Here is a 12,936-nt window from a genome sequence, read left to right as displayed (position 1 = left end):
AGAGCATTCTGACTGGGCTTTCAATGTTGTGACCCTGTATTGTGGAATTTCACTTTTTATCAAATAATGTTTTGGCCAGTAGATCTGCTAAAGGGGGTTATCCTGGATATAGGAAGTCCAGGAACAAATGCTTTTTACAAGCTAATATGTATTTGCAGAAATGTGTGCAATTTTCAAGGATCATATCTGTCATTTTAGATATTTTCAAAATCTACCATCTTCCTATAAATTAGAATATGTTGAATTCCATTATCTTTCTGCTTAGGCAGGGATATTATTTTAGTTTTCTGTCAAGTGTGTGAATTGTTCCAAAGATATGCTCTGTTGTACAGTCCATTTTCTAACTGAATGATTTAAAGGCAGAGCCTCATAGAAGGCAAGCTTTCTCAAACTCACTCCCAATGAGATGAAGCAGAACATGCTACAATATATCTAGCCATATGGCAGAGGTACCTGGCCTGTTCCACGCATGGGAGAAATGCAAGACAATTGAAGATGTGACATCACAGCATTTCCCCTGACAAATTTGCAGTTCTTTTTTTTCCCCATCATATTTTATACGTTGTAGAAATTCTGTTCCATCAGTGCAAATCTTCTCCACATTCAGAAATGCCTCCTGAAGTCATACTATCTGAAACTGTAATTAGTGCTATACAAACATAGGCGGTGTCATTCCAGCTTCTTAGAATCTGGGTGCTGTGCTCTCTCGATCCTGTCCATCAGTATGCCCTGGCATCTCTCACTGTTCCATGCAATAATCTAGGAGGAACTGGAGTGTCTTGTCCTACCCACATATATGTGGAAAGTATTGAATCTGTTTGTGTTTTTTTGAAAGCAGATATGAATAAGGTGTATATATTGGTTGGCAGTCTGTTGATTTCCTCTAAGCATCAAATGATAAGAGGATGCAATTCATGTATCTGTGAGTTCAGGATTCAACAGCAGAAACTGTCTGACTAACATTGATTTAAGGTAGACTGGGAGGGGGAGCTCATCGGTTCAACAGCTCACTATTGGCTTCTTATTACAGCATTCTCCCCTGAGACACACTCTGCATGCTCATTCACCTACCTCCTTCTCTCCCCTCCCCCTCCTTTCCTACCCCTTCATTACTGATTCACAGCAAGAGGCGGCAGCGGCAGCAGCAGCCAGGATTGTCACGAATCAGGGATTGCAATGAGCTCATCCTTTTCTCTTTGCAGCTTCATAACTGCCCTGGTTTTATTGCTCTTATTGCTGCTCTTGTCTGCGGGCACACACATTCATAGATGCACTGGGCCTTGCTAGCTATCCTTTGCCTTTCTCCCATCAGAGCTTTCCTGTTCTCATTCTCTGCCATTTTCCTGCTTTCCAGATATATTTAGATGCATCTGTTCTTTGGTTTGTTTTTTGTAATCTACTTTGGACTCCTGCTAAGTCATCACAGTGGATTATATTCTTCTTTGATTCATAGCAAGATGCCTTGCTCTTTCTAAGAGATTAGCTGAAAGTCCTTGCTGTAGGCAGAAGTGTGAACCTATTTGGGAGACCTGAGGCTAGCTCCTATAATATTGTAGTTTTTCAGATTGTGGCTAGGAGACTGCACTTCTCACTCTGGATACTTACTGCTTATTGCTCATGGAAGAAGGGGTACCTTGCACAACCCCAGCTGCCAAGCTCACACCACCCGTCAAAAAGTCACAGGACATGCATGACGAGAGGAGCAAGCTGGTGAATGAGTATGCATGTCGTGTGCTGGAACTTCTGGGGATGGGGCATCGCCTGTTTGTGCCTCGGCTGCTTGCGGTGAGATCACATTTTCTTGAAATTAATTCATAGCTTATCTGCCGTCCTCCTTTCTCCTCCCTCTGCCTCCAAGGATCCTCTGCAGCTGTTAGATACATGAGGATTCCCCCATTTTCTCTCTGCTTTATACAGCCCACCTAAGAAGCACTGAATCCTGCTCACTGCTGTTCTAACCAAGGATACTCTCTTCTGAGTCCATCACTGCCACTCCTTAATTGGTTTGAGGGGTCATAGGGCTGCTTGAATGTTTTTGTTCTCAATTTCATTGTGATTGCTAGTGTAGTATGTCCTACTCATTCCCAAATACTAATGCAGAATGCATTGGTGCTTAGCATTTGGAATTCCTAACTCCTGATGCCAATGTTAATTTCAGACATGCAGTCAATTTCATCCATAATTTGAAGCTGTGATGCTGTATATTTGCTTACTGCTAACATTTCTGTGCTTGACTGTGAAAATCCAGCTGGCAAGGTGTAAAATGTCTAAATTACCTCTGAGGAGGAAATGGTTAAAGATGCTCTTATCTGCTGGAGCACCTGAACTGTGTCTGTGAAATGGCCTGAAGCTAGTGTGGCTTGTTATGATACAGAGACATCTGACCTGCTTATCATTTGTACAGCAGCGCAAGAACAAAGCCAAACACACAAAATAGTTAAGGTAAAAGACTGCAAATCACTAGCTAGTTCTGCCCAGTTCTCTTCCATGGCTCTGTAACTAAACCAGGCTACAGTTCTGTGGTATAATTGGTCTAAAGCAGTTGTGTTGTCTAATATCCAGTATTTCATAGCTGAACACAAATATTCCAACTAATCTGGTTATTGTGTGTTGGAGAGAGTTCTTTAGCTGGACCCAGGCAGTTTTATAATGGGAAATTGGTTTTCTAGAGGGATAGGGGGGTTTCTTTATTGCCATACTTTCAACTAATCCTGTACTATTCCTAGAGTGACCTAAGCCAGGTTTTTTACAAGTACTTTAGAAACCTATTCTTGATCTCCATTTTCTGCAGTTGACCCAGATAAGTGACAGTCTTTCTTAGAGGATGTTTCAGGCATAAGAAGTTAACCAGAATACTCCTTTCCTTCTGCATAGTGAGACAGTCAATCAAAAACCAAGTAGTTTCAATTACTTGAAATGAAAAGTGATGACGAATTTGAATAACATCATTTGGTGTGGGTATGGATTTAGTGCTCATCATAGAAAAAGGCTAATAACAGGTTTGAATCAATCAAACTATAAGTATTATCCAAGCTTCCCCCCGTACCACTCCTAATGTGCCCAAATCCTGAGCTGTATGCAGAATGTATTCCATTAAGGAGTTATTGGAAAAATATGCTCTATAGCAGTTACATCAGCCTATAAAATTCTCACCTGAGACAAGTACACTTGTTGAAAGGCCACTGAAATAGCATTAATTTTGTTTGGGTTTTTCCCTTCATTATCATCATAATTAGACTGAGTGTGTCTAGTCCATGAATGTGTGTTTGGGCCTATACATTTTCATGATTATTTTGCAAGTCTTAACTTACAATGCCTTTTGGAAGTCCATGAGTACACATAACTGAACTGGAGAGATTTGGCAAGAGACATCATGTGTCTTCAGTCACAGAGTTATTAGTAGTGCACTTGTGGATGTCAATACTTTGTGTATAAGACTTAGGCCAGGTCTACATGAAAAATTTTGCTTGTACTGTTGGTGAGCATTGTGATTCTTTTTTTTTTTTTAATGACATTTTTACACTGGGAAAAAGTGCTTTTGCCAGCATAGCTTGTTTTGTTCCAGGAAACAGTGTAAGCTCTACTGGCAAATGCACTCCTTTGCCGGTTTAAACTGCATGTACACTAGAAGAATATACAGACAGATCATTTTCTAACATAGGCAAGGCTTTGGTTCTCAGAAAGTTTACTCACTGCAGTGGTAGAAAGTACAGTAGTTCAGCTTTATCTTATTGGAGTGGCTAATGATGCGGGATCCATGACTAATACTTACAGGGCAGTATTATGGGGAACCATGTTACATATAGTATTGCAGACTTTCTCCTATCTGTGGTAAAGGACTGGATTCAAAACTTTAAAAAAAATTAGCAGACAATCCTTGATTTTAGATTATCAGATTTAGAATATGAAAGAGGTTAAATAAGAGACATACAGTCTGACCTATTTGTCTTGGAAGAGTACATTTTATAATGTGTGAGATCAATAATAATAGTAACACCTAGCTCCTATCTACACACTTTTCATCCATAGAGCTTAAAGCACCTTGCAAAAAGAGGTAAACATCATTATCCCCATTCTACAGATGGGGAAACTGTATAGGGTAAGAGTGTTTGGCATAGGAAACAGATATAATGGTAGGGAATTTAGTAAGGAATTAGAGAGAACAGGGTCTGACTCTCCCCTGCCTTGCACTTTGGGTAGACATTGATCTCTGGTCAAAGAGAGTGTAAAATGCTACCATTTTGATGTGGTAGAGTTTTATACTCTGTGCAGGTAGGTGTAAATGATTATACAAGATGCAAGACAATGGAGTATCAAGTCCATATGCCTCATCACTTTTTAGGTGAGAATTAGAGTCAGAGTTGATGTTGACATTACTGAAGCAGGCTGGAAATTTCTGCAAAGCAGAACAGAGTAATTGAATTAAAAGAAAAACAAGTCAGTTACATTTTCCACTTTGCATGTTGTTAACTATTTTGGGAAGCTTCATTGTGACATTGTGTACTTGCCAAAAAAGGTAATCAAGGTGGGTATGTTATACTGCCCATAATTTCAAAACAGTGTGCATTCTCTTCTCCTGCTTCATGCTTAGGGTTTTCCAAAACTGCACTTTTGCAGTGGAAAGTGCTTTTTCTGAGTTTCAGCAAAATTCCTTGAAGGGCATTTACACATCTACAAAAACACACTTTATCCATTTAAAAAAAACCTAAAATGTTTTACTCACCCTTTTAAAGACATGGCTATGATGAAACAGGCTGAAGTTTGAAACTTTGACTTGATATGGCCGTGGACATCTTTGAGATCTACTATTTTTGTTTGGTTTGAAAGAAAAATCAGTTTAACAAACACAATGATTTGAAAGCTGTGTATTGAGTACTAGAAAGTGTCCTTAAGTCCCCACATGCACAAAAACACAACATGGATATGCAGGTAATTAAGTTGGACTTGATGGTTCACCAAGCTTACAAACTTTTTTGGTGAAACAAGCTGTTTGTCAGCTCTATGAGCTGATTAATTGCAGACAAAGGAATTTACAGATCTTTGTCTGCTGAATGGCTCCAGAATTCTTCCTTGATCCATCATTAAGGATCACAAAAAGTCACAAAATGGAAGGCTTACGGTGTCAACACCAGTATAATTTGTATTACACACTGTGATGGATGTTCACCCCATTCTTACCCTGAAAGGGTTAATACAGATTGAGAAGGGGGCTAATTAACCCAAAAGGCCACAAGTGAGGGGAATCAGGTGGCTGAGTAGTCCCCTGACTTGAGGGAGTGTCACCGGCTGGGTAGTGAGCAGGAAGAGTGCCTGAACTGTTGCCACTTCCTAGGTAGCTGGTGGGGAAACCCCTGGCCTGGGGCCCTCTAATCAGCAGTCAAGGTCTGCCCTCCTATTCCTTGCTGTTTTCTCCTGTGCCTTTCTTACCTTGCTGGCTCTCCCACCTGTCTGGGTGTGCCAGCCCAAACTCGCTCTGCCCAGGGAGTATCTGTAGGCTACTTTCTCTAGCCCCAAACACATCTCCCAGAGGGCAATTGTAGAGTACTCTTCTGCAGCCTCTTCCTGTTCTCAGCTCCTAGACCAGGGGTCAGCAACCTTTCAGAAGCAGTGTGCCGAGTCTTCATTTATTCACTCTAATTTAAGGTTGCGCATGCCAATAATACATTTTAATGTATTTAGAAGGTCTCTTTCTATAAGTCTACAATATATAACTAAACTATTGTTGTATGTAAAGTAAATAAGGTTTCAAAATGTTTAAGAAGCTTCATTTAAAATTAAATTAAAATGCGGAGCCTCCCGGACCGGTGGCCAGGACCCACGCAGTGTGAGTTCCACTGAAAATCAGCTCCTGTGCCGCCTTCAGCACCCGTGCCATAGGTTTCCTACCCCTGTCCTAGACTTTTATACAGAAAGGCTCTTCCTATTCCTGCCCAGCTGAGCCTCATTTAATCAATCCCTTGCTCCTGGTCCAGGTGCAATCTGGGCAGTTAATTGGCCCACCTTAACTCTTTCCAGTTTTATGTGGGGTGGACACCCCATTACACACACACACACACACACACATGTTTTCTATTGCTTTTTTCTTTCCTGTTCTAATGAATAGCTAAATATTTCTGTTGGTTGAACAATTTAGAGCATAAGACATACACAAATGCAGTCAGTGAACATTATTCTTAGAATCTTTACTTTGGTATTTTTTGACTTCATGTGCTTTTCACTGCGAAACTTTAACATTTCAATTAACAGGGTCATTTAAAAAAAATTAAAAATGCACAGTGAAGTAGAAAAGTCCAAATATTAAGGCTTCAGCTAAACACTGTGTATCTGCTCTAAAGCTTCATAACTTGTACTTTTCAATGGTTATAGACTCAATCCAGCAAACTCTTACTCATATGAATAGTTCTTATTTACATGAGTAGTGAATAATAGTAAATGAATAGCTTAGGAGAACAACAAAATAATAGATGTACATTATACAAAACACAATTTGGTTCTCCTAGCAAGTTCCTTGCATCAAAGTTGGGTTCAATGTTTTGAGTGTTTTTTATAATAAACCATTACTTTGGGAGTGTGGTGCTTTTGGAGTTCCAAGGGCTTGATGTTCTAACTGCCTAGGAGAATTGCATTCAGAATAGTCCCGGCAATGTTCTGAACCCCCCTAATGTATTTGGAATACATTTGAAAAGTCCCATTACTAGGTGGGGGAAAATTGCCTCACAGCGCATTTGAAGACTGACTTTGGTGCTTGTTTTCAAATAGTGCTTTCTCTTCCCTGCTACCCTTATATCATATTAAGACATACTGGAGCAATTGTTGCAATTGTTGATTTAACTGATTTACAGGGCACCTATCTGGAGCTCTTGGTGCAATATATTTGTTAAAAAATACGAATAGAATACAGTACAGACAACACAAGTGAACAGACTAACCCAGGCCAATTCAAACTAAAGTCACCTAAAACTAGGATAATCTAATTCCAGCACTCAATCCCCTTCCTTATCATAGCCTGGCAAAAAGATGGGATTTACAGTGTGCCTGGAAGGCTAAGAAATCAAGGATGGAAAACATTCTGTCAGCAGTCCCTCCATCCGTTAGAGGTCCATCAGGGTAGTATCTGAGCTCCTTCTACATAAAATCAATAGCAATAGAAAAGTCCTTAGTGGACTTCATGGAGTCTCTGGCACGTCTCCCTTTATGGCGTCAGAACTGTACTTGGGGATAAGTTTTGTTTGTTTGTGTAGATTTTTTGAGGGGGGAGGGATTTGGGAATAAATTGTGAATGACACGCATTGTGGAAATACTTTCTCAAAGAGGAAAGTTTTGCAATATAATGAGTGGCTGCAGCTCAGATGCCTCCCTTGATTGCAAATGTGGCAGTATCACACATGGGGAGAGGTGATCACTCAGGTTGCCGTTTACCAAATCATTTATGTTTTTTCAGTTAACACTAACCCTTTGAACTTTTACCCAAAAGCTGATAGGCAGCCAGTGCAGATCATTGGTACTGCATGTTCTCTGTATGCGGGATTGCTTAATAAGCAAGCCAACACATTCTTCAAGTTCCATATAATAATTCCCAAAGTGTTGCCTTATGTGGAATACACTACAGTCACCCTGTCTTGAGTGATAAAAATACGGATAGCTCAGGTGAAGCCTGCATCCAAAAGAAATGGTTGCAGGTACAGTTTAAACCAAATATTTTTTTGGCCACAACAGCATTGATGAGCAGCCCCAAATCAGTTAAATGCATCAGCATTCCATCAACATTGCCTTATTCCCGTCTGGATCGAGCCTCAGCCAGAGCCAGATATGATTGTTCGCATAGCCGCTGGAACAATTTGTGTAGTGGGGGTGCTGAGAGCCATTGAACCAAACTGTAAACCCTGTATGTGTTGGAAACCACTTTAAGCTAGGGGATGCAGCAGCACCCCTAGTTCCAGCACCTATGATGGTTTGTAGAGCTGCATGTCATCAACCTGCTGAAGGTACTTTTTCTCATATTCCTTCACTAATGATCCCCGTGGCCTCATCTACTATGAACAGAGGAGTAGCCAGATGGAACCCTACGGGAGAGTTTTTGGGGCAGAACAACACTTGCTCTCTGGAATCACACCCATAAAGGAACAGTGCCACTCAAGCAACTTAAGCCACTCCTTGAGGGGTCATGAACCTATCAACCATATCTTGTGATCAGTGGTGGCAAAGATTACCAACACACCCAAAAAATCAGCATGGACATTTGATCATCTTCTGTTATTAGGAGGAGATCATTAGTCAACACATCCAGTGTAGTTTGTCCCCCGTTCATGGGCCTTAAGCCTGACTGAGGAAATCTGAGGGCTCCCCCACTACAGCCTTCTCCATGATGTTTCCCAAAAAGGGAGATGAAAACAGGTCAATAACTGGCAACATTGTCAGTGTTGAAATGGCATACTTCAGGTACCATCCTCATGCGCTAAACTACTCAAGAGATTAGTGACCAGGAAAATTCACCCTGGCTCTTTCTACCACTTTAACAAATTTGAAGGAATTTTAAAGCCTTTTTTCTGATGTATGCACTGTATTCTCTCACCGTGAAAAATAGTTTGTAATAGAAATGAGAGCAGAAATGAAAACACCTGCACAATCTTGAGTACTGTTTAAAAATCGTGTTAAGCTTAACTAGATTGTTCCTTTCAGGCCCCTTGTTCCATCTTTTCTGGGCCTAGCTGCTACTGCACTTTCAAAGGGCTGTTGTTTGCGGCCAGCTGGGCCACTTTCTATGCTTGATTGTTTCTGGTACATGCTTTTAAAGCCTGCAGCTTTTTGTTGAAATATAATTTAAAGCATTTGGGAAAAAATATATTTGCTCTTTTTAAAAAAGTGTTTATATAGTTAATTTAATTATTTCTATGTAAATGAGCCAATCTTGCAATAAGAATATCCAGGTTCATAAGGTGTGTAGCACAGATTCATAACTGAAAGCATCAGGATCATTTTCTCCAGTTAAATTTTCACAGATTTTAAGACCAGAAGGGATCATTAGAACATTTAGTTTGATCTCCTGCATAGTACAGGCCACAGAATTTAATCCAGTTATACCTGTATTGAGCCCAATCACTTGTGTATGACTAAAGCGTCTCTTCCAGAAAGGCATTCAGTCTTCATTTGAAGACTTCAAAAGATTTTGAACTGGTGAGGCTACATTTGGGAAACTGAGTAGTTCACTTTGGGGATTTGTCACACATACACCTATTGCATGTGTGCAGCCCTGACTGCTGTGCAGACATAGTGCATTGTACACATGGAAGTTGGGCATTCACATTTGAAAATTTTACATTAAAACATAAGAATGGCCATACTGGATCAGACCAAAGGTCCATCCAGCTCAGTAGCCAATGCCAGGTGCCCCAGACAGAGTGAACCTAACAGGTAATGATCAAATGATCGCTCTCCTCCCATCCATCTCCACCCTCTGACAAACAGAGGCTAGGGACACCATTCCTTACCCATCCTGGCTAATCACCCTTAATGGACTTAACCTCCATTAATTTATCTAGTTCTCAAGGCAAGGAGTTCCACAGATTGACTGTGTACTGTGTGAAGAACTTCCTTTTATTTGTTTTAAACCTGCTGCCCATTAGCAGTTAATTAATTAATTAGTTGCAGTCCTTTGTATTCTCTCAAATGCAGAAGTTAATCTTATTAAATTTTACATACATTTTTAGTAAGATGTGAGTAACAGAAACAAATACTAATCTCTATGATACTGTTCATATTGTCCTGTCAGCAGCACTACTGGATTTCTGTTGAATCTTAATCTCTTCCCTTTTCCAGGTACAGTACTGGCTATGTTTGTGGCTCAGTACCACTGTGATAAGCATTAAATTGAAAAATATAGAGGTGGGGTGTAATGCTTTTTCTGGCACAGTGCTACATATGACATTTAGTGTCACAGGCTCCCTCACATTAATGATTTGCTGATACTTGTTATAACTCAGAAGCACTTTTACATCTGCTGATGATGTCTGCAGCCATATACAGTGTCTTTCTAGCAGGGAGTTACTGAAATTAGCAACAATCTAAGACGCACAAACCATCTCAAAAACACCATAATTCTCCTCCTAGCTTTTTCTGTCCCTGAGTTCCATCTTGACAGACTTTGCTAGATTTACTTTCTCAGCCTCCAGGTATAGAAAGATAAGTACATCAGCTTGTTAAACTCCTCTTATCATGCTACTTTATCTGGGATTTTTCTGGATGTGCTCTTGACTTTTTATTTCATCTTATAAGATGTAAGTTAGAGAATCATTGTACTAGAGGATGTTTTTTGAGCTAATGTGAACACTGGCTGTTCGGAATACATTTAATAGATGATAAATCCAATAATAGAGCAGGTATGGATGTTCTGTGTGTTTATAATAGTTCTTATCTGTATTTCGTTGCAGACCTCAAAGGAGGACCTTTTACAGGCTGATTTTGAAGGGGCTTTAAAATTCTTCAGAGTTCAGCTGCCAAAGAGGTACAGAGCAGAAGAGAACGCTAGAAGACTAATGGAACAGGCCTGCAACATTAAGGTAAGAGTGGTCTTCACTATCTCTAATTTTTACTCTTCATATTTAAACAAAATATTGCATCAGGCTTTTTTTCCTCAAAATCTGTTTTGAATAAAGCAACTAAGTAAAATAGGGAAATTGATTTATAGTTGGAAAAGTAAAAGTAGAGATGTCACTTAATTAGTTAATTTGTAAATAGTCAAAAGACTAAAAAGCTGGATGGTATGTCAGAGGCTCACCCACCATTTGTCAATTTGGGCTACCAGATGTCTTGCCTTTGAGGCTATTAGTCTGCCAGGTATGGTTTTATACTATAAATATTTTGGAGTAAAAGACCATTTTTCTTGCAGTTCATGCTTACTGAGACAATGGTCCTCTGTCCAAATGATACCCCAGCCAAAGCCTTATCTATAAGCAATGGGCTTCTTAGGAGCTCTGTACTAGGGTTGTGTTTTTGTAGTGATGGATGGCTAACCTGGGGAAACTCTCACAGTTCTTCCATAAGTCTACGCTAGGGGAAATAATGACTTTAAGTGGGTAAAGTGGCAAGAGGATGTAGCAATGAGATGTTGTGGGAGTGGTCTCCTCTTCGATCTGGCATTTTTCTTTTGAAATGATTATAGAAGTAGAGCTTAACCATTTGGTAGCAAATTTTGGTCCTATATACAAAGGGGTATTCTTAACTCAAGTCTTGGAGGCTTTTCTATTAATTGGAATTGTGTAAGTAATGCTCAGCAAAATGGACTGAGAAGCTATTACCAGAAAGTATGATCTTCCCACTGGGAAAAAAAATTAGAAAATGAAGCTTTTATTTAATCACAGCGCACTACTGAGAACTAGTTTCTTTCTGCTTTTCGAGTTTAATACTTTGTTAGGCTCGTACTTTGTATGTATTAATATTAAAACACTTATCTCATGGAAGTGAGAGACTCTCAGCACTAGGTGTTGAGTCCAGCCTATAGAAGACAAATGCTATGCAAATTGTTTCAAACAATGCTGCCAATGCACCTCAGCCTTCATCTGGAACACCACTAACTCCAATTTACTTCTGCATTTGAACAGAGATTGACAGTTATTCTTCAAAGTGACTGCACATGTCTATTCCACTGTAGGTGAATGTGCACTTAGTGAATGTATGTCAGAGATTTTTTCGCTCAACAGAGCCTGTCAGGGTGGCTCAAGTGCTCTCTGCTGCTGTGCGCCATTCTGTACAGGTATAAAAGGTGGAGCCACCCCCAACCTTTCTCACTTCCTTCTAACTGCCCATGACAATTGTTGGAATGGATTCAGTCTTGCTCCTGCAAGTTCTTACCTCATTCCAGTGTAAATTATACCCATTTTCTTAGAAATATTAATGAGTTAGGGTTAGTTGTAAGTTTCTGCAGTTTAGGATTGTATATCAACAGGCATTTCTTGGTCGCTGTGATTTCATCTTGTAGAATAACATGTTGAAGTTTAAGGACAGGTTAAGAGACGGCAGGAGGTCGGACTTAAATGTGATGGTGGACAGGGGCAAGTTGGTGGCCAGAACAATTCTTCAGGCTGGCTTGGATGCAGCTGACTCATCAGCTGAAGTCATGGTATCTGCCATATCTTAGGAGGAGCTGTTTGTGGCTGCAGTCTTCTGGTCTCCCTCCAGAGGTTCAGGAGACCATCCAAGACCTCCCATTTGTAGGTCCTTCCCTTTTATCAGATAGGCGCTGTAGCCTAAAGGATTCAAGACACTGAAGTTGCTTGGAAGTTACATGATGGTGATGAAAAGGAAGCAGTTCTGCCCACAGCAGACCCACAGATTTCCAGGCTTTATATCTCAGACCCAAAAATTACAGGAGGTAACCACTGCCACCCTCCTGTTCTGCAGGCTTGGCTTCCCCATCTAGTGGCTTAGTCCAAAGAAGTGTTGGTCAAGGACAGACTGCCTGCCCCAGAGTGCCATCTGCTCCTACCCCTGCCCCCATTTGCCCACTGTTTACCCTACTTCCTAAGTGCTTGGTCCCACATCATTTCAATTCAATGGGTCTTAAGCATGGTGCATTTGGGATTCACCCACCAATTTGTTTCTTTTCCTTCTTCCCAATCCCCCTCTCCCTCTCCCTTCAGGGACCACTCTCAAGACCATTCTTCAACAGGAAGTCCAATCTCTTCTTCAAATGGGGGCAGTAGAGGAAGTTACTCTCTTCTTCATGGGGAGAGGTTTTTAATCCTACTCTTTTCTTAGTCTGAAAGCAAAAGGTGGTCTCAGGCCTCTCTTAGATCTAAGAGAGTTAAACAGATTCCTGAAGAAAATAAACTTTTGCCTGGTTATTCTAGCTTCCATTATTCCTTCCTTGGAGCAAGGGGACTGATATGCTGACCTCAGCTTGAAAGATGCTTATTTCCATGTGGTAATCCACCAGAACCA

At 40.4% G+C, this 12,936-nt stretch overlaps 1 protein-coding gene across 3 annotated transcripts in view; it reads left to right on the top strand.

The window, feature by feature from the left end:
• Positions 1-12,936, top strand: part of RABGAP1L (RAB GTPase activating protein 1 like) — a 570,182-nt gene that overhangs the window by 447,582 nt on the left and 109,664 nt on the right. For all 3 annotated transcript variants that reach the window (XM_075067923.1, XM_075067924.1, XM_075067925.1), the window contains exon 19: positions 10,428-10,556. In XM_075067923.1, coding sequence (XP_074924024.1) covers positions 10,428-10,556 — 129 coding nt within the window. The remainder of the gene's footprint in view (positions 1-10,427; positions 10,557-12,936) is intronic.

This window comes from Chelonoidis abingdonii, chromosome 7, assembly GCF_003597395.2.
Source record: "Chelonoidis abingdonii isolate Lonesome George chromosome 7, CheloAbing_2.0, whole genome shotgun sequence".
Classification (NCBI taxonomy): domain Eukaryota; kingdom Metazoa; phylum Chordata; order Testudines; family Testudinidae; genus Chelonoidis; species Chelonoidis abingdonii.
Note: the sequence above shows the minus strand (reverse complement) of the source record. Positions and strands in the feature narration are given on the sequence as shown.